This window comes from Nymphaea colorata, chromosome 1 (assembly GCF_008831285.2).
Source record: "Nymphaea colorata isolate Beijing-Zhang1983 chromosome 1, ASM883128v2, whole genome shotgun sequence".
Lineage (NCBI taxonomy): Eukaryota > Viridiplantae > Streptophyta > Magnoliopsida > Nymphaeales > Nymphaeaceae > Nymphaea > Nymphaea colorata.
Window position 1 is genome coordinate 29,506,364 of NC_045138.2, and position 22,462 is coordinate 29,528,825.

Consider the following 22,462-nt stretch of genomic DNA (forward strand, 5'->3'; position numbering starts at 1 on the left):
CTCTAGAGTCGGTCTAGGACGAGTCTAGGGAGGTCTCTTGGCTGAATTGAGCTCAGCTCAATGAGGTTAAGGGATGTGTCAAGTCCGAAGTTTGGGCGGCAACCCGGACGAGGTCCCCACCTTGAGCTCACAAGGCTCAAGGGGCGTCTAGCTAGGACTTAGCCGTTTTTCACTTCTTGATTTGCTTTATTTGAGTTTGCGCCAATTCGGTTTTGGATTCAAACTTACCAAGGCGGGTTGTGCCTTGGATCCGTTTTGCTTTAGCATGTTCTGGATTTGGATTTGGGCTGGTTCCATGCATGGGAACCAGATTTATGTACTCATGTATATAAGGTTTTGATTCATGTGTAAATGGAGGGAATTTTGGGAAATCAAGGTCATTTGCTTCTTTGCTCTCTCTCTCTCCTCACTTCTCTCTCTCTCTTCTCGTGTCTCTCTCTCTCTCTCTCTCACGTTCCCTCCAATCTCTTCTCCCAAGACCAGCATGCTGGCCCTCTACTTCCCCTTCCCCCTCACGTCTTCCTCTCCTCTCCTTCCCAACTCCTCACTATCTCCCCTCTCTTTCATTTACATCAATTCTCGTTGAAGAAGAAGGTGAGGGCTTTCTCTTGGGTGAGCCACGGCCCTAGGAGTTATCATCGTCTTCATCTTCGCATCTACCCAGCCACGTCTTGGGTGCAATATCTCTGCTACATCAGAGATATTGGAGGCCTAAGTTGAACAAGGAGGCTGCGTCTTCATCCAAGGAAGGACAGCAAACCCACGGTTTCCTCATACAAGGTTAGTTCTTGGATTCCTAAGGTGAAAGCTAAGCAACTACGTTGGTTTGGTTTGATCCAAGGTTTGACTTACAAGAAGAGGAGAAGTCTCGAGTCACAGCCGAGATTCCCTTCTTTTCCACGGTTGAAACTTGATTTAAACTAAGTTTTACGTGTCTTAGAAGATCCTAGGCATTGAGGCTTTCCTAGTTGAGAAATCACTCAAGGAAACGGCACAAGAAGAGTCGATCGATTCTAGTTTTCATCCGCGGTCCATCTCTGGAATTTCGCCGGCAAAATCAGAATCCCATCCTCAAGAAATCACGGTGAGACCATCTTGGACATGGGAATGGACCATATAAGGTGATTCCACGCAAAGAAAGAAGAAGATACACATTGGTTTCGCGAAGAACGGCCTAGGCGATAGCAAGCACCAAGTCACCGGGAACTTCTGGTTTTCCGGCGACCTCTGCCATAATTCCGGCCACATTTGGGGGATTCTGGTCATCATCACCCAAGGACCAAAGTGCCCTTCCTTGCCACGAAGTGGGACCATCATTTCCAAGGGTAAGTCCGTCCAAAAGTACTCCAAGGAGATATCGCATGGAGAGGAGATTTTCTAGGCGAGAATTAAGGGGAAACTCCTACATTCTAGCTTCAAAAAGTGGTACGAGCTTCATCCTTACCCATCTAAGTCTCTCCTAGCCCTTCATCCAGATCCTTAGGAGAAGATCCGACCCTTGATTTGCACGTGATTTGGAAGAGAATCCCCACATTTGGAATCATCATTCCACAAGGCGCCACCTCGCCACATTTGACTACATTGGAGGAGCCGGCGCCACTAGTGCCCACATTTGGAGGGATTTGCTCTTTAGTTTAGGTGATTCAATCATTAACCATCCCTAGATCCCAGCCACATCACATCCCACTTACCACCTTTGAATTTTCAGCCTTAGATCTAGAGGATTATCCTAGGTTCAAGTGTAGGAGTCCACCTTTTGATCCCACGTCAAACTCACTCACGTGATCCCTAACCCTCCTTAGTTCCTCATTAGCTCTCTCATTTAAACCCAAGCCACTCGTTCAATCATCCTTGAACCTAACCACCAATTCCTAATCAACATCCCACATTCCCTTGTCTTAAGCCACCTCATTCTAGACCTCACACCCTTAGATCATCTTCCCTTACACCGTAGCCGAAGCCGTCCAAGCCCCTATCGCTCCTAACCGGCCCTAAGCCAGCCACACTTAGGATCATTACCAAGCTCTACGGCCGAGCTTTCCTCTATTGACTGTAGTTAGGTAATTCCTCAGCTAAGACCAAGCTGAATCCACCCATCCCCAGCCACGACTACAGCATTTGGTGTGCACCCTTGGGCATTTCATCCACTCGCCCAAGCGAATTGAGGTTGCTATCACCAAGCAACCGGATCCCGTGTGCTACCACGGCACTCAGCCAGGTGGGCTGAGCTAAGAGGCTCTCTCTCAGCTATATCTAGAGCCTACTGCCACACCCGGAGCAGCAGCATTTGTATCAGCTCCGTCAAAACCAGCAGCAGCAACCGAGTTGAAGAGAAGACATCAAAGACTTTACCAGCGATCTTCTCCAACTTGGCGTCTTACTTGGCGTTGCAGCACCTTCCACCTTGGTGTCCCGATTTTCTCAGCTACAACCTGACGTCTGGAATTCATCCTCAACAGCACCTACAGCAGATCATCAAAGAATTCCAGAAGATTCATCAAATGAACCCCGAGCAAGCCTTGGGGAGGTACTTCATTTAGACTAGTTAGATTTGCTATTTTCCTTGCATAGTTTTGAATCGCTTCCGCATTTGTCCAGTATTCCTGTAGTTTTTCGGTGGCCTAGAGCCTAAGATCCGGCTACAAGGAGTGTGTTTGGTCTGAGTCTAGCCTTAGTTTCCTCTTTGAGTTGTGTTGGTTCAATCTTTAGGCGTCTTTCGACCCGTGTGGACCCTCTACGAGGATCTTGGGTGTAGGATCGACTCTAGGACTGGGCTGTCGCCTATACCGGAGTTAGGTCCTACCAATTTGGTATCAGAGCCAACGTGGAGGATTCCGTTGCTTGTTTACATCTTGTGAATTCAAATTCTAGAGTTTATGTTGCTCATAAGTGCAAGAAAGATCGATTTTGGTCAAAGCGGGTGAAAGTTGGAAAGGAGAGTTCCAAACTTATCCGGCTGATACCAAACCTATCAGTTTGGTATCAGAGCCATCTTGAGAGGCCGCCGCACTCAGTTTTCAGATTCCAGCAGTGTTAGTTTGGTTTGATGGTAGCATAGCAGAAACTCATCCTCTTCAGCCTGCATTTTTTTCAGTTTCTGAAAAACCAGAAACTACGCCGGATTCCGGTGGCCGGCGCTGTCAGATCCGGCATCAGAATTGGTCAAGGTTAGGCTCGTTGGAAGCGCCTACGTCTCAGGAATCTCCAGTCCAAATTTCAGATTTTTTTGAGTTACGGGTGAAAAGTTATGATTTTTTGAGTGGACCCCTATCACTGGGGGAGTCCTGCGCGGTTGAAGAGCAAGCCTAGGCGTGACTTTCAGAAGAACGAGTGCTTTCCTGGAGCAGAGTTAGAGCTTGATCTTGGTGGCGTTGGATTCCTTATCGTGTCTAGTATTTTGCTACCAAGTTTCGTGATTTTTGGACATCGAGTTAGAGAGTTACAGAATTTATAAGTGTCGTGGTTTTCAGCTTTTAGTAGTTCAGTTTGGTGTTTGAAATAGATAGCTTAGAAAGTTTTTAAGCATTTGTTTTGATTTAAGAGAAGGCAAGAATGATGGAAGAAGGTGCGTATCCCAGAAGTTTAGATGTTGATTTAGTGTTTAGCACCTATTCTTACGGAAAACTCGTGGAAGAGAAGATTTTAGTTCACAGAGAAGATTGGAGTTACGGCCCACAGTTCATCAGTTTCTTGATTGGACAAAACCCGAGATGCGACATCATCCTACGAGATGTCAGTGTAATGGGTTATCATTGTGTGATTGAAGTGGACAAGGGGACCTGTAACATTAGGATCACCAATAGGACCTTAGTGGGTCGACTTAGGGTTGCAGGAAGAGTAGTCAACCTGGGTGAGCTTTTACAAGTTTATCCAGGAGAAGTGATACAAATAGGAGACATGAGTCATAAGTTTGTGTTGGAAGAAATCCCAGCACCCAAACCCGTCAAACAAGTAGGGAAACCTGGAAATAGTAACCCAGGAAAGTCATCTCCTAACATTGAAGAGATGATACGACAAGCGCTCTCAAAGATGGATGAGATATTGGACAACGTGAAACAAGAGAAGCCTCACGTGGAGTTAAGGAGCAACACGTCCAAGGGCATGGTTCCGACCAACATGAAGAGCAAAGAGCTACTCGGACCAGCTACTCCGCCACCTCGCACGGAGCACATGAGCAAAGGCAACGGAAGCAAGAACCAAGGCATCATGAGTGCGGTGTCACAACCACCTCCAAAGAAAACTGACAACACTAAAGCCTACCGCAAGGCCTACTCAACTAAAGGCCTTACTCAAAAATCCGAGGTCCCTCAGACCAATTATCAACCTAAGAAAAGGGACGAAGTAAGCAGGAACAAGAGAGATGAAATGCACCAAGCGGTAGAGACAATCAAATGTGAAGTGCCGAACAATAGCCTCAAGGGCAAGGGTGTTCATGATCAAGCTATAGTTGAGGAGCCATCCAACAACTCAAGTGATGGCGAATCATTGAAGACATGGACTACCAATGAGTTATTGGCTGAAATAGAAAGCAAGTGTCAAGAGTGCGAATCTATTGAAGAGACACTTCCAAGTGAAGATTCTTTAGGATCACATGAAGAAAGAGCTTCAATCTCTACAAACTCAATGCACGCGTCTAGTCCCAACCAAGCATTAGATACGTACAAAGAAGAATCTTTAGTGTGTACAGCTCTAGCTTCACCCAACATGATGGAAGTGGAAGAATCAAGCGAGCTTCAACCTCTTGAGATCATACAGCCAGAAGACAAGGTGGAGCTAATCCGTTGTCAAATGCCAGAAGATCTTAACCTTGAAGATCAAAGGAATGATGTAGAAAAGGCAAGCAGCATGGACTCTAATGATCCCATGGAAATAGAAGGAGATGAAGAGTCCAGCCAGCGAAGCGAGGATCATCCATCATATCCTTCCACAATAGAAGATAAGGCAGATCATAAGGAGGGTGGAGCGGATTCAACTGACTGCTCACAGATTGTGGAAGAGTTACAACTACAAGCAACCCAAGAGTTAGCTTTCCACATGACGTGCTCACACCAAGACCAAGGTAGCGGACCACGGGTGGAGCAACTTGAAGGAATACCCTCTTGTCAGAATCATCCACAGAGCGAGGATACGTGGTTAGCCCCTATTGAGATGAGTGAAAGTGATCAACATGCTAAGCTTCGTTGCATCCAAAAGTGGCAAGAGGAAGTGCAAGAGGAATTAGTAGGATTCTTTCTGAGTTTGAAGATGATTTCTTGTGCAGTTCTGATGATGATCACACTATTACTTTGGAGCCAAGACCATCATTCAACCAATATAAGGCTCCTCAAGAAGATCCACGAGTGAATCGTGAAGGCCCAATGGCTAAGAGTGGGCACATTGAATCGTATGAGAACAAGGAAAGATCTTTGTCCACCCATTCTCTATTACAACAACAGATGATACATCCTAAGGAGGGTGGACAACAACAAAATGAAGAGGTGATTCACAGAGATAAGAATGAAAAACTCTACCCAAAAAGATGGAGAGCATTCCAGTACTCAGAGTCACCAAATTGCAATGAAGAGATGTGGAACCCCTCGAGTTCATGTGAGGATTACAAGTCGGAGTCACCAACATCAATTGACTCCAACGACATGAGCGCAACTGAGGTGCAATGGGCAGTACAGAGTAATTGTAAACAGAAAGACTACATCATCAACCAACAAGTACTACAAGCAGGTGGGCGCCTATGGCAAGCCCACGACAGAGGGAAGGCCCTCGCACATCAGGAGGGCACTATTGAGCAGCTACAAGGGCTGCAAAAGAGGGCTATAGGGCAACTCCCAAGGGATTATAGTCCTAAACAAGTGCAAAAACCACTACAACATGGTGGTAGAAAGTGGCAACCACATGACCGTGGTAAAGCCATGTCAACGAATGAGATCCAGAATGATGAAAGGCTGCTTGGGCAACCAATGAAGCGAATTGGACAGTTACCTCGAGACTATGGTCCAGACACATTGACCATAGCTAAACTCAGAGTTAAAAGGGCCATGTTCAAGGTTTATTCAAGAGGCCCAAGAAGATGTTTCCTCCATCTTAGGAACTCAGTGAAGGTGTTACCCAGAGACTATGGACCAGGGAGGAAACACAAGGTGAAAGATGACTGCGTGCGTCAGAGCCACCAAGAAACAAGTTCATAATGAGCTTGGGGACAAGCTCGATTTAAGGAGGGTGGATCTGATACGAGCCTTAGTCCGAGTAGGCCTAACCAAGGCCAAAGGCACGGCCACAGTGAGAGATCACGGCTCAATGGAATTAAACTTCGAGCCTAGAGCAAATGCAGTGGGAGGTGCGGGAGGATATGCAACGGCTCTAGGACATGAATGAACTAGGTGAAGACCAGCAATTGGGGGAATCCGCGAGTTAGGATACTAGATCCATAGGACTTCTTTGGTATAGGCCATGGTCCATTCTTGAGTCGTATCGAAACCCAAGTCTCTAGAGTCGGTCTAGGACGAGTCTAGGGAGGTCTCTTGGCTGAATTGAGCTCAGCTCAATGAGGTTAAGGGATGTGTCAAGTCCGAAGTTTGGGCGGCAACCCGGACGAGGTCCCCACCTTGAGCTCACAAGGCTCAAGGGGCGTCTAGCTAGGACTTAGCCGTTTTTCACTTCTTGATTTGCTTTATTTGAGTTTGCGCCAATTCGGTTTTGGATTCAAACTTACCAAGGCGGGTTGTGCCTTGGATCCGTTTTGCTTTAGCATGTTCTGGATTTGGATTTGGGCTGGTTCCATGCATGGGAACCAGATTTATGTACTCATGTATATAAGGTTTTGATTCATGTGTAAATGGAGGGAATTTTGGGAAATCAAGGTCATTTGCTTCTTTGCTCTCTCTCTCTCCTCACTTCTCTCTCTCTCTTCTCGTGTCTCTCTCTCTCTCTCTCTCACGTTCCCTCCAATCTCTTCTCCCAAGACCAGCATGCTGGCCCTCTACTTCCCCTTCCCCCTCACGTCTTCCTCTCCTCTCCTTCCCAACTCCTCACTATCTCCCCTCTCTTTCATTTACATCAATTCTCGTTGAAGAAGAAGGTGAGGGCTTTCTCTTGGGTGAGCCACGGCCCTAGGAGTTATCATCGTCTTCATCTTCGCATCTACCCAGCCACGTCTTGGGTGCAATATCTCTGCTACATCAGAGATATTGGAGGCCTAAGTTGAACAAGGAGGCTGCGTCTTCATCCAAGGAAGGACAGCAAACCCACGGTTTCCTCATACAAGGTTAGTTCTTGGATTCCTAAGGTGAAAGCTAAGCAACTACGTTGGTTTGGTTTGATCCAAGGTTTGACTTACAAGAAGAGGAGAAGTCTCGAGTCACAGCCGAGATTCCCTTCTTTTCCACGGTTGAAACTTGATTTAAACTAAGTTTTACGTGTCTTAGAAGATCCTAGGCATTGAGGCTTTCCTAGTTGAGAAATCACTCAAGGAAACGGCACAAGAAGAGTCGATCGATTCTAGTTTTCATCCGCGGTCCATCTCTGGAATTTCGCCGGCAAAATCAGAATCCCATCCTCAAGAAATCACGGTGAGACCATCTTGGACATGGGAATGGACCATATAAGGTGATTCCACGCAAAGAAAGAAGAAGATACACATTGGTTTCGCGAAGAACGGCCTAGGCGATAGCAAGCACCAAGTCACCGGGAACTTCTGGTTTTCCGGCGACCTCTGCCATAATTCCGGCCACATTTGGGGGATTCTGGTCATCATCACCCAAGGACCAAAGTGCCCTTCCTTGCCACGAAGTGGGACCATCATTTCCAAGGGTAAGTCCGTCCAAAAGTACTCCAAGGAGATATCGCATGGAGAGGAGATTTTCTAGGCGAGAATTAAGGGGAAACTCCTACATTCTAGCTTCAAAAAGTGGTACGAGCTTCATCCTTACCCATCTAAGTCTCTCCTAGCCCTTCATCCAGATCCTTAGGAGAAGATCCGACCCTTGATTTGCACGTGATTTGGAAGAGAATCCCCACATTTGGAATCATCATTCCACAAGGCGCCACCTCGCCACATTTGACTACATTGGAGGAGCCGGCGCCACTAGTGCCCACATTTGGAGGGATTTGCTCTTTAGTTTAGGTGATTCAATCATTAACCATCCCTAGATCCCAGCCACATCACATCCCACTTACCACCTTTGAATTTTCAGCCTTAGATCTAGAGGATTATCCTAGGTTCAAGTGTAGGAGTCCACCTTTTGATCCCACGTCAAACTCACTCACGTGATCCCTAACCCTCCTTAGTTCCTCATTAGCTCTCTCATTTAAACCCAAGCCACTCGTTCAATCATCCTTGAACCTAACCACCAATTCCTAATCAACATCCCACATTCCCTTGTCTTAAGCCACCTCATTCTAGACCTCACACCCTTAGATCATCTTCCCTTACACCGTAGCCGAAGCCGTCCAAGCCCCTATCGCTCCTAACCGGCCCTAAGCCAGCCACACTTAGGATCATTACCAAGCTCTACGGCCGAGCTTTCCTCTATTGACTGTAGTTAGGTAATTCCTCAGCTAAGACCAAGCTGAATCCACCCATCCCCAGCCACGACTACAGCATTTGGTGTGCACCCTTGGGCATTTCATCCACTCGCCCAAGCGAATTGAGGTTGCTATCACCAAGCAACCGGATCCCGTGTGCTACCACGGCACTCAACCAGGTGGGCTGAGCTAAGAGGCTCTCTCTTAGCTATATCTAGAGCCTACTGCCACACCCGGAGCAGCAGCATTTGTATCAGCTCCGTCAAAACCAGCAGCAGCAACCGAGTTGAAGAGAAGACATCAAAGACTTTACCAGCGATCTTCTCCAACTTGGCGTCTTACTTGGCGTTGCAGCACCTTCCACCTTGGTGTCCCGATTTTCTCAGCTACAACCTGACGTCTGGAATTCATCCTCAACAGCACCTACAGCAGATCATCAAAGAATTCCAGAAGATTCATCAAATGAACCCCGAGCAAGCCTTGGGGAGGTACTTCATTTAGACTAGTTAGATTTGCTATTTTCCTTGCATAGTTTTGAATCGCTTCCGCATTTGTCCAGTATTCCTGTAGTTTTTCGGTGGCCTAGAGCCTAAGATCCGGCTACAAGGAGTGTGTTTGGTCTGAGTCTAGCCTTAGTTTCCTCTTTGAGTTGTGTTGGTTCAATCTTTAGGCGTCTTTCGACCCGTGTGGACCCTCTACGAGGATCTTGGGTGTAGGATCGACTCTAGGACTGGGCTGTCGCCTATACCGGAGTTAGGTCCTACCAAGGGCATCATATCTGCCTAAATAAACAAAAATTAATGGTTCAATGGCTATCTTTAGACACCCATCTGTAGTTCAATGCCTCGAGCTTTTCGGGAGAAAAGAGAAGAATTCCTAAAGCTGGAAGGATTCAAGGGGATATGAATCTGAATCTTGGTGGGCGATTGAGGTGATCCTCACAGGATATGGATTCGAGCTCAACTCTTCAACTACATCTTTCCTCAATATAGATCTGCAATTGGTTCACCAAAATGAAACGCTTTTGGGATGGTTATTTCGCTGACCATGTCATGATCCATATTTAAGTTAAATTAATTGGTTCCTAGAAAAGCCTGTATTTTAATGCAGCGTACATCATATAAACGATTGGCGTATATACATTTTTCTCATGACGATGGAGGGCTAGCGTCTTCAATTTTGAAAATTAAGACTCCTGTGTTTTGATTGGAAGATTGAGGATATACGCATACTAAAATTAAATTAAAATCAGTAGACTGCATCAGGAACCACATGCATCTTATACATCATTTTAACTATTCCAACCACCTTACTTTATCTAATTTAATAATTCAAAAGTCAACTCCATTTAAGGCTCAGAATTGAATCAAGCAGCTCCTGTTTCAATCCCTTCAGCCCCTATACCACGTTCGTCTCCACTTATAGCACATCGATAGATATATATATATATATATAGCCGCACTTGAATGGACATTTGTGGACTGGAAATCTCGGGTCCTCGCCTTTATTAGCTTCAACTTGGCACATTTGCACTAATCCAGCAAATTTTGAGGAGAGAAAGCGAGAGATTGTGCAACGATTTGGTTGATTACACACTTGATCACTACCTGCAACTGTAGAGTTCTGGTTAGCTTCGAACTGCTGATGTTCTGATTGATGGATAGACAAGGTATGGACAGGAACGACAGCAGCAAAACCATCTTGGAGTTGACATCAGCTGGCAAGAATTCTGAGGTAACTCTCTCATCTTTAGTCCAGCATGCAGGCATAAGCTTTGGTAGTCAAGTTCTGGAGGAGCTCAGGTCAGCCTCTCGGCACCGACTCAGGTTCATGACCGGCGTCTCATGAGACCCGACTTGCATGTAGTATTAAAGTGTAATGAATCATTAGGAGGACAGAAACCTCGAAATTTGAGTCGTTGAACCCGTCAAACAGATTTCCTTTTATTTCCAACCTCAAACATCATCAATTCAATAATTTTCCATATGTACATAATTTATATTGATCATTAGAACTTTTCAGAGAAAAAAACTGAAATATTTTGTGTTCTCTTTATATTACATTGCACCTTAAGTACAGATGCATCCAAAAGTTTAGACCATGGTAATATGATTTCAGAATTAGATTATGCCAACTTTTTAATAGTATAACACTCAACCAACTCTAAACCATTGGATGATGGAGATATGTGACTTACACGCTAAAAATGGTACCTTTCTTTGATATATATATATATATATATATATATATATATATATATATAAATCATAAACTTGCATCTACTCTTCTGCTGAAAGTTACTTATTAACACACAAGGCACACCTAGATATTTGACTGAGACCAATTAGGAATTAGGTTACAGACAAAAACATGACCTCTTAAATTTTGTTAAAAAATATTCAGAAAAAATATGAACTTTCTAATTTGGTTTACAAAGGCTAACATAATATATATCATATTTTTGTTCATGTTGTTGCGAAAAATATAAATTTTGTGCCATTAAAATTTTGATTTTATAAGAGCCATTATTATTTGATTATTAAAAAAATCATTAAACTCAAAAAGTGATTAACCTAGTATATGATTCCAATTGAATAACTATTAAGGTCATAGTTATTAAAAATGTTGGATTACATAAAATGTACTTAATCAACATTAGGGTCTAGTTTTTGTCTCTCGCCTAATCACTTAAGTAGTATGGGATAACCAATTCTTTTATGTATGTGTGTGTATAGTGAATTATGACCCTAATTATCTAAAGTCACCCGATGATTTAACAAGAGTTGTCTATTTGAAGCAGATTGATAGTTGAGAGTAAAAAAAAAAAAAGTGAATTGACATTAGATTAAAAAAATGTTCATCTCCTTTCTCTCCATGTTTTTATCTGAAGTGTCCATCATGATGGATCAAACAATCCTGATTAGGTAACTAGATAACATTGAAAAACTAGGTCAACACACACACATATATATATAAACATGAGTATTGTCATATGTTCATGACAAATGACTTAATTAGAAAAAAGCACATGCAAATAAACATTTCCAGTTGGATGGCAATTATTGCCCGATTTTATGTCCAGCCTTCTAGCATTTTCGATGATATTTTCACGTTCAACTATGTAATTGAAATCCCACATCTAAAAGATAATAAATTCAAAAAGGAAAAGTTCTTGAACTTTGGGATGTATATGTCGTCCTTGTAAGGTGAAGCATTAATTTCAGGTCATGAAAGCCATTACACAACTCAAGACTTCCTTTGTCTACTTTAATGCTTTTGGGTATTGATTCAAATCTAGTTACCTGATTAAGTTTTTTGAGGAGAGTTAAAAATGAAATTTAGCTTACCAAACAGCTTATATTTAAGCGGCAGTGCGAGAAATTAAAGCTCCTCAAGTTTGGGAGTCCTATTAAAAAGGCGTAGCCAGCCATATGGCTCCGCCCTAATTCAAAGTTAGTAGTAAACGGTGTTTAGTTAATAGAAAACCATAAATGAAGACAATTTTTTCTCTTTAACCTTTTGGGCACCTTCAGATGAAGGAGATAAGGATGATGAAATGGAGATACTCCAGCATATATAGATTGTTAATCTCCTTACGAATGGTCATTGGATAAATCTTTTTGTGCATATGTACAGATAACGGAAGTTCTTCCATCTACAGCTAACGAGGTGGAGCGAGACAGTTCCATTAGTCTTGGACTAGCAGTCGATGGCCAGAGATCTTCCCAGGACGTGCAGGTCCAATCTCTTCCCTCATCTGGAGAACAAGAAGGTAAGTACATCCCTGACTCGTTACGAGGACAGAAAATATGGTCTTCATCAAGACTGTTGAGAAGACGTTCAAAGAAGAAGGTGAAGCGATTAGAAGAACAAACTAAAAATGGGGTAAAGGAGAAGCGAGGCGCTATGATGATTGTGAGTGTGCTGATAGCAACACTCACATACCAGGCCTCCCTCAACCCTCCCGGTGGCTTCTGGCAGGATGACAAATTTGAATCAGCAGGCAACAGCACCGCTGCAGCACCGGTCGAACAGTCCGCCAATGTTTCCCGACCCGCGGGCACTGCAATCAATAGCAACTTTCGTAGCTTCCAGTGGTTTCTGATGTCTAACACGGTGGGGTTATTTGCATCTTTGGTCGTCATCTTGCTCTTGACCAGCGCCATCACAGTTGGAGTTGGCTCATGATGTGGGCTTTGATGATCATTATGTGGATCTCCGTCTTCTCCGTAGCGTTTAGTTTCTTCTGTGGAGTGCTGATCATCTTGCGGGGAGATTTCTCATACCCAGCGGTTAAATACTTAATTGTGTTTGGCTTATGCTGCATGGGGCTCTTTGGCCTACTGGTGCTGTTGCACGCTTTCATTGGCTTGAAGGAGATCTATCGCCGGGTGATGCCGAAACTAAGATTGCACAGTCAAAACGTTGACCCCGCTTCTTCCTCTCTCCCTCTCTAATAAAACAACTTAATTCCGGCGGTGGCTTAGTTCTTGTCGGCCAAGGCAAGTTGTTGAAGTGGACCGTGGAGCACTATCTCTGAATCTATTGACTCTTGCCGAGATGAGGGAGATATCTCCACAGATAATCTTGCTGGAATTTGGAGTCTTGCTGCATGCTCTTTTGGTATATTGGAAACCTTCCTCTCATAAGCGTTCACCATATACAATAGTATATTGTATTTTACGAAATATTTCCGTTGTATGTATTGTCGTATAAATCTGAACTAAGACTTTGTTGGTTTACTCCTTGGCTTGTGTCTTTAAAATTTTCTAGTGATATCAATGCCAGATGTCAGACAACCTCTGAATTTGTGCATATACTGTCTGTCGCAATTGGTTCTGACAAGGTAAGCACCCTGAGCTATCAAATGGACGGAGGTTAGAGTACTCGAACCTTTAACAAAATGCAGCATTCTAATTTGGTCCTGCCCTAAGACAAACACTTGAGAAAAACTCAAAACCACAGAAGAAAACCACAGAAGAACTCAAACCACAGAAGAAAACCTAATAAGTAACTCTTATAAATCAGTTTTTAAAATCTAGGAGCAGTGATCTTTAGATTGTTATAGAAAATTAATTGCATATACAAGGCATAATCTCAAAATAAATGAGTAAGTTTTCGAACAAAAACTTGCAGCAACATATTTAGGTTTGTGTCAAGAAAGATCCAATTCCTGATAGACGTTAGTCAAAAGCCCAAAACATTAGCTAAATTTTCTCCTTTTTCTTAATAAAGAATTGAAACACAATTTTGTACCTTACAAGGCATAGACGAAGCACCAATGGAAAGGCAGAGTGTCTCAATACATGGTTCCAATAGTGGGAGACTGTCAACGTATTGGACAGGGGATAGGTGCTTGGGCCCGAATGCCCGCCAGCTGCCGTGTTCTGCTCCTCATTCTTAATTTGGTGTCAAAAGAATGAACTAACCTCCTAGCTATTCTTCAAGGGTCCTCTAATCACAAACCAAACCTACATTCGGAGTACTATCATAATGCATACCTGATCCCTTACTCAGATATTCTAGTATATCTGAGTAAGTGTGCAATTTGAAAAGTGTGCAACGCCCTTTGAGGTGATAAGCGTTTGATTATGCAATTTGATGGATTATGCCAAAGCGACTGGGTCTTAGTACCTTTTTCAGGACGGATCTCTTTGGTGAAGGTGGTGATGATATTGGTGTTAGGAATAACACACAATAAACTCTCTTTTCGCACTCTCAAGAGGGGGTTAGAAGCAACAAGGAAGAAGACAACGATTTACGTGGTTCAAAACAATAATCTCCTACGTCCACGGTCGCACAGATCTCTTGTATTCTCTCTCTTCTATGAACACACAGAACAGACACTCACCAGCGGCGGCCATCCTCAAAACATAAGGATTAGAGCAAACCCGCATTTGTACAAAATGACATATATGCCTTTACATAAAGAAAGGGGGCGCTGCCCCCTGCAACCCCCAATCAACTTACCGCGAAGTTGGATCCGCAGTATTGCAAATGAGTGTCTAATATGAATCAACTTCCATACACCAACAATTGAGAGACTTTCTTCTTACCTTCTAATGGCTAGATCCATAGTTCTTTCCGTAGTATAAAAAAGAATAACTGAATCGAGTTCACACAGTCTCGTCTATCACTTTTTGTCTATCACTTTTTTGCTTGAGCAGACATACTGGTCTTAGAAGTAAATAGCATTAGATACATGGTTACCCTACGCCCGTCGAATGTTGCAGCGGAGAGGACTTCTCCTCCCCCTGCACAGTTCACAGCAAATTTATTACCAACGCTTCTTTAGGCGTCACTGTTGCTTGGAAAGGAATCGATGGCCTCCCTCTCTGCCAAATGCAAATGGTTCGCTCCCTTTTTTTTATTTTTTATTTTTTTAAATCATGCAAGAGGAGCGTTTTATCGAGCGTACCTTACTCCAGAGGTTAGTGGGGCCATGAATTCTGCATAGGAAAAAATTTTGACAATCGGATGAAGATTAAATAAATTATGAACTGAAAAACAATCTTTTAACTACTTCCCGGGTGGAAAGCTTATATTATGGTAAGCACAAATGACATTCTTCAATATGAGAATTTATTTCCACCTGATTTAAATCTTGCTCCGAACTGGCATAACAGTTGGATTTGTTATATAAGAGGGAAAACATTTCCCCAGTTGTATATAACCGGGCCACTCTCATTCATTTTGGATAACGTAAGGGGATTGGACTCTGCCAAACGGGTTCTGTAACATACTGCCATTCATGCGTCATGACAGAGCAAGTGAATCAAACATTTTAGTGCGTCTAGAGATCCGATGTCTCGAGTATTCATCAGGAGAAGACTATAGACTATCGGTTCCAAAAAAAGGTTTTGGTAAATAAAAATCCTGGTAGATGAGCTCTTAATGTCGTCCACAAGCTAGGTGACTTGGTCCTGAGCACTCGTGCTAGATCTAGACAAACTCTTCAACTTGACCTCAGAAATGACAAAATGCAAACAATAAAAATCACATTGCGTGCATTTAAAAAGTAAAAAGTAAATAGCGCTGTGAAAAAATATATTGTGTATGTTGTGTGTGTGTGCGTATATTGATTAGCCATGTTATTAGTAGTGTCATTCAATATTAGTGCTCACTTTTTACCCTTCATTAAGCCGCAATATACTTCTCCCATTTCAATTTTGCTATGGCTTTCTGTGGTGTTCTCAAGGTCATGAATCAGTCAAACATTTCCTAGCATGCTGATGTGGGCCCATGCCCAACCACACAGTAAGTCAGTAGACCAGCCCACATCCGGGTACAGGCACGCCTTCTTCAGCCATGCCCACCGTCAGATAGAGCCATCGGAGCCAGCCAGCCTCTGCAACCCACTTATAAGACCCAGAGAGCCACGCTGCACCAGCCAGCTTGTTCAAAGACTGCCTGGCCCTATCTCAGCAGAATTGCTAAGGGAAGTGGCAAGGGTGTCTTGAGGGCTTGGACAGAGGTTGCGTTCGGCTAAAGAAATTGGTGGTGGGCCGGAAAGGGCTTGGCCGATCAAACAAGGTCCTTGCCTAGCCAATGGAACCTTTTAATAGGGAAGACTCTAGGCGAGTCCTAATGAGCATAGCATATTTTATAAGGGCAATACTCATTAGTACATCGCACGGAGAGGCAGAAAATTTTATCAGAGGGGCGCAAACTTCCGATGTAACAGAGTCATTAACAAATAAATTCATAACATGCATGTTTAATCTCGTATTGTCATACATTAAATATGTTTCATGAAAATTTCATGTTTACAAGAAAGAAAAAAAAGCACGGCAGTAACGTATAAATATTGAAATGCCATGAGAACACTTTTCTTGAAACGGAATTTTCAAAATTCTTTTTATTTTCAATAAAAAACAGTAATTTTATAATTCAGAACAATTAAATGAGAAAGGCTTAATGGACATTTTAAGAAATTGTAAATTATATATAGATTTTGGAAAGTTAATAACAGATTTTTATGTATTTTTGGCAACTGGAAAACATTCAGAAGCTCCCTAAATGCTAATTAATTATTTGTCTATTGCCTAAGTATATTGACCTGAAACTAAACTATTCAAGGCCGCTAGTACTTAAGTGAACTATAAGCGAATGTAAACCTAAAAACTTTAATGCTACTATTCCTTCAAAAAAAATAAAATGGGCCACACGTGTATTGTATTTTCGATAATTAGTTTGAGTTAATTCTTCATTTTTTGAAAGAAAAAAGAAAGAAAAAAAGAAGAGAAAGCAATTGATTGCTCAAGGGTTAACATATAAAACTAGAAGCGCGGACACTATAATTAAAGAAGCAATTAGAAACGAACCGTAACAACTATGTTCCAATTAATGGAATTTGCAAGTTATCAATATGAATTTCGAACCTATAAACTGACAAGGTTGAGATCGATGAGGGCTAGGGCCTTTAACTGAATTAGCATTTGTAGGTGTTGATCCCGTTTCAGGTCACGTTATTTTTCAATAGGTAAAAAGGATTAAAAACCGTTAAAAAATTAATACTTTTATCACAAATTAGAAGATGATATGGAGAATGGCTTCTAAACAAAATAGAAACTGCAATCATTAGTCGATCTATATCGATAAGTAAATGTTTCTCTCATTTTTTTTCTTCCCAAACTGCGGACATGAAAATATACTAAAACTTAGAGAGAGAACACCATCCAGTGTGTTTATATGAATCCAAAAATGTGCGTCTTCGTTCAATGTGTCCCTTTATTATTCATTTGACTATTCCAATCCGATCGAAGGCTCATGCAGCTGGTGGTATACCAAGTTCGTCGTTGTAATTATAATTAAATCCCACGTAAAAACTTACTCGTGTTGGCCAATGAATTGCCCAAGTTAACGAATCAGGTTCGAGCTATCTAGAAGTGCCATGTAAATCCTCCATGTCTTGAGAACCTGGGAGAGGGGAGTGGGTTGCCTCAGACGAACATGAGCCAAGTTCGTTGTTGAGCTCATTTAGCGGTTGTTGGTTGGATTGACAGATTTATTTTTATGGGTGTTATTCATTTGAAAAATATAAAGGATGGATACATGCTATCTTAATTAATTGACAGGTGTATTGTTTTCTACGAACAACAGGAGAAAAAGAAGGAACTATCACATCTTCCCAGTATTTTTCCTCCCCCACCTTCCGCTGTCTCTAATGTCATTATTCAACTTAATTAAACATTAATTGGACTATTCTACTCTTTAGTGTCAATACTTCCAAGGTAGGCACACTTTTGTTTTGTCGATCCGACTGTGGAAGTAATTGTGAAAGGGAGAGACGGGGGACTTGATTGCACATTTGTGGATCCCAAGCAATCTTGTACCTGATTTAGCAGATAAGAGGAAATTCATGTCCAAGGCAATATGTAGCGTCGCCTTTAGCCATCACATCATTTGATGTGGAAACGGTTTTGCAAGTTAGTTTTAAGTTGACACATTTGTACAGACCAGCAAGATGACAGAGAGGGAGGGTGGGAGGTTGAGCAGCAAGATTTCAGAGAGAGAGAGAGAGAGAGAGAGGTAGAAAGAGAAAGAGAAAGATAGTCCATGTTCTGTAAGTACATATATAAAAGAATGTGCAGGTCCCATCTAGATCCAGATTATAAATATTCATTAGACTATCATAGTCTCTCAAGATAGCTTTGGATAAAAAAAAAAGAAAACAAGATTGCTCAAGGGTCAACATATAAAACTAAACAAAAAGAAAACAAGGTTGTTCAAGGGTCAACATATAAAACTAAACGGCGGCTATAATCAATGAAGTAATTAGAAACGAATCATACCAACTATTTTCCAATTAATAGATTTTATAAGTTATCAAAGTGAATGCCGAACCTACAAAATAACAAGGTTGAGACCGATGTGGGCTAGGGTCTTTTTAACTTAATTAGCATCTCGCACCCTCTTCCCACGTGTTGGTCCTGTTTTAGGTCACGTTATTTCAATAGGTAACAAAGATTAAAAGCTGTTAAAAAGTCATACTTTTATTCAAATTTCTAAGATGATATGGCGAATGGTTTCTAAACAGTAGTCGTTCTATCTCGTTAAGATAAAGGAATGTTTCAAACTTTTCTTTTTTATTATTATTCTTCCCAAACTAGGGGCATGACAATATTCTAAAACTTAAAGAGAACACCATTCAGTGTGTGTACATGAATCCACAAATGTGTGTGATCTCTATTCAGTATGTCTCTATAGTATTCAATAAGGCTCCCGAAGCAAGCAGCTGGTGGTATACCATGTTCTTCTCAACTCGGTCTAACGATTAACGAGCTGAACATATGAACATGGGCTATAGCTAGCTCGTTACGACCAGTGAGCGTGAGTGTGGGTGTTCATTTATATCGACTGGATCGTTGACAAATATTTGCTTAGATTTCCAAGATTAATGTGTTTAGGTGACTTTGTAATTATAATTAAACCTCACATAGAAACTTACTGAAATTCGTCAATGAATCGAGTTCAAGCTAGCTACAATTCATGAGACAAAGTACTCCAATGAACTACGCTGTTTATCAAGCAACCCGGGGTTGCCTCAGATGAAGAAGACCCGAGTTTGAACCATGACCCCAAATTTAATGAAAGGATGCAAGTTGCAGCGTTATCTGAGCTCATTAAATATAGCTGGTTGGATTGGCAGACCATTGAAAAATCTCAGCATTAAGTCATTTCTCAAAAAGTGAGTTATTATTCTGGATTGTAAATGGTGGATATGAACACTGAGGCGTTCCACTTTCCATAAGACGTCTTCGACCCTTAGACCTGAGGGAGAAGCGAAAAAGGAAGAGGCCTCGGCGGCTTGAGTGTATCTTCCTATCATTCTCATGTTTTCAACCTAACTAAACATTCATCAGACTATTCTACTCCAGTGTCAATATTTCCAAGGACAAACACCCTTTCCTTCTTGTCGATCTAACTGTGAAACTAATATGAAAGGGAAAGATGGGACTGAAGGAACGCATAGCTGGACTTGATTGCACATCTGTGGATCCCAAGCAACGTTGGACCTGATTAAGCAGATAAGAGGAGATTCATGTCCAAGCAATATCGAGCGTCGACTTTAGCCATCACGTCATTTGATGTGGGGATGTTGAGTCCACGCCTTTGCTAGTTAGTTTTAAGTTGACACATTTGTAGAGCCCAGCAAGATTCTAGAGAGAGAGAGAGAGAGTGAGTGAATCAGAACCCTTAATTTGGCTTTCCTTGAAAAGTTTCTATCTCCGCCCACCCCTGTATACAATGAATCTAATACGTGATAGATAGCATATGACAGGAAATTCATGTCCAAGCAATATGTGAAAATATATAAGTGAAAGCATATAAGAGAAAATTCATGTCCAAGGCAATATGGAGCGTCGACTTTAGCCATCACATCATTTGATGTGGAAATGTTGAGTCCACGCCTTTGCTAGTTAGTTTTAAGTTGACACATTTGTACAGACCAGCAAGATTACACAGAGGGAGGGAAGGACATTGAGCAATAAGATTCAGAGAGAGAGAGAGAGAGAGAGAGAGAGAGAGAGCCAATGGTTTGAAAGTATATATATATATATATATATATACATGAAAGAATGTGCAGGTCCCATCTAGATCCAGATTATAAATATTCATTAGACTATCATAGTCTCTCAAGATAACTATACAAAAGCTATATTTCCAATCACCAACTCAGGGAGAGAGAGAGGGAGACCCGTAGCTATGGACAGAAGGCTCTTGCTTAGGAACCCTTTAAGGGGAAAGACTCTTTGCGTGTCCTAATTACCATAATATATTTTCTGAGGATATATCTTACTACTGTAGTTTTGAAACTACTTATTTGAATTTGTTATTATAAACTTTGTAATAATTTATAAAGATGCTGATATATTTAATTTCAAAAATTATTTCTCGTGAAAATTGAAATGCCACAGGAAGATTTTTCTTGAAATGAAATTTTCAAGATATTTTTTTATTTTCAACAAAAGAACAGTAATTTTATAATTCTAAGAACAAATAATGACAAAGGCAATTGCTTTTTTCGAGCTTAATGGTCATTGTAAGAAATTATAGATTGTGTATAGATTTTTCAAAGTCAATAGATTTTTATGTATTTTTGTCAACTATAAGAGAGTCAGAAGCTCCTTAAATACTAATTACTTGTTTGTTGCTTAAGATATAGAGCTGAAATTAGAATATTCAAGGCCGCTAGTAATTAAGTGAATTATAAGCAAACCTAAACCTAAAAATTTTAGTGGTGCATTTTCTTCAGATAAACAAAATGGGATACATGCACGTATATTCTATTTTCATTAATTAATTTGAGTTAATTCTTCATTTTTGAAAATCCCCCCCCCCCCCAAAAAAAAAGGAAAAAAAGAAACCAAGATTGCTCAAGGGTCAACATATAAACTAAACGGCCACTATAATTAATGAAGAAATTAGAAACGAATCATAACAACTGTTTTCCAATTAATAGATTTTATAAGTTATCAATGTGAATGCTGAATCTACAAAATGACAAGGTTGAGACCGACGTGGGCTAAGGACTTTTAAACTTAATTAGCATCTCGCACCCTCTTCCCACGTGTTGGTCCTGTTTTAGGTCACGTTATTTCAATAGGTGACAAAGATTAAAAGCTGTTAAAAAGTCATACTTTTATTCCAATTTCGAAGATGAAATGGAGAATGGATTCTAAATAGTAATCGTTAATCGTTCTGTATCGATAAGATAAATGAATGTTTCAAACTTTTTTTTTTTTTATTTCTTCCCAAACTAGGGGCACGACAATATTCTAAAACTTAAAGAGAACACCATTCAGTGTGTCTATATGAATCCACAAATGTGTGTGATCTCTATTCAATATGTCTCTCTATTATTCATCTGACTATTCCTATCCGATCTAAGGATCCCGAAGCAAGCAGCTGGTGGTATACCATGTTCATCTCCACTCGGTTTAACGATTAATGAGCTGAACATATGAACAAGGGATATAGCTAGCTCGTTACGAAAAGTGAGCATGAGTGTGGGTGTTCATTTATGTCGACTGGATCGTTGACAAATATTTGCTTAGATTTCCAGGATTGAAATGTGTTTAGGTGACTTTGTAATTATAATTAAATCTCACATAGAAACTTTACTCAAATTCCTCAATGAATCGAGTTCAAGCTAGCTAAAATTCTTGAGACAAAGTACTCCAATGACCTACGTTGTTTATCAAACAACCCGGGGTTGCCTCAGATGAAGAAGAGCCGAGTTTGAGCCACTAAACTCATATTTAATGGAAGGATGCAAGCTGCAGCGTTCTCTCAGTTGTTGAGCTCATTAAGCTGGTTCAATTGGCAGACCATTGAAAAATCTGAGCATTAATTCATTTCTCATGAGTGCTATTATTTTGGATTGTAAATGATGGATATGTAACACTGCAGTTTACGGGTGTTCCGCTGTCCATCCTAAACCTGAAGCAGTCTTCGACCCTTGGACCTGAGGAGAAGAGGAAGAGGCTCCCACGGCATCAGTGTATCCACCCATCCTTTGTGGCCTCGTTCTCATTTTTCAACCTCACTAAACATTCATTAGACTATTCTACTCCTGGTTCAATATTTCCAAGGACAAACAGGCTTTCCTTCTTGTCGATCTTACTGTGAAACTGATTCTGAAAAGGAAAAGATGGGACTGATGGTACATGTAGCCGGACTTGATTGCACATCTGTGGATCCCATGCAACCTTATAGCTGATTTAGCAGGTGATTCATGTCCAACCAATACGGAGCGTCGACTTTAGCCATCACATCATTTGATGTGGAAATGTTGAGTCCACGCCTTTGCAAGTTAGTTTTAAGTTGACATCAAGATTCTAGAGAGAGAGAGAGAGAGAGAGAGAGAGTCCGAACCCTGCGGTTGATCTATTTAAGGAAAGATGGTTTAACTCCTTGACTACGTGCAACACTGGTTGGA

The 22,462-nt window shown here is 41.5% G+C and overlaps 1 protein-coding gene across 1 annotated transcript; it reads left to right on the top strand.

Annotated features, from left to right (window-relative positions):
• The first annotated feature begins 10,188 nt into the window (after positions 1–10,188).
• On the top strand, positions 10,189–12,705 carry LOC116246007 (uncharacterized). Its single transcript, XM_031617678.1, has 2 exons — positions 10,189–10,251; positions 12,154–12,705. Exons 1-2 carry the CDS (start codon positions 10,189–10,191, stop codon positions 12,703–12,705), a joined length of 615 nt encoding a protein of 204 aa, XP_031473538.1.
• The last annotated feature ends 9,757 nt before the right edge of the window (positions 12,706–22,462 follow it).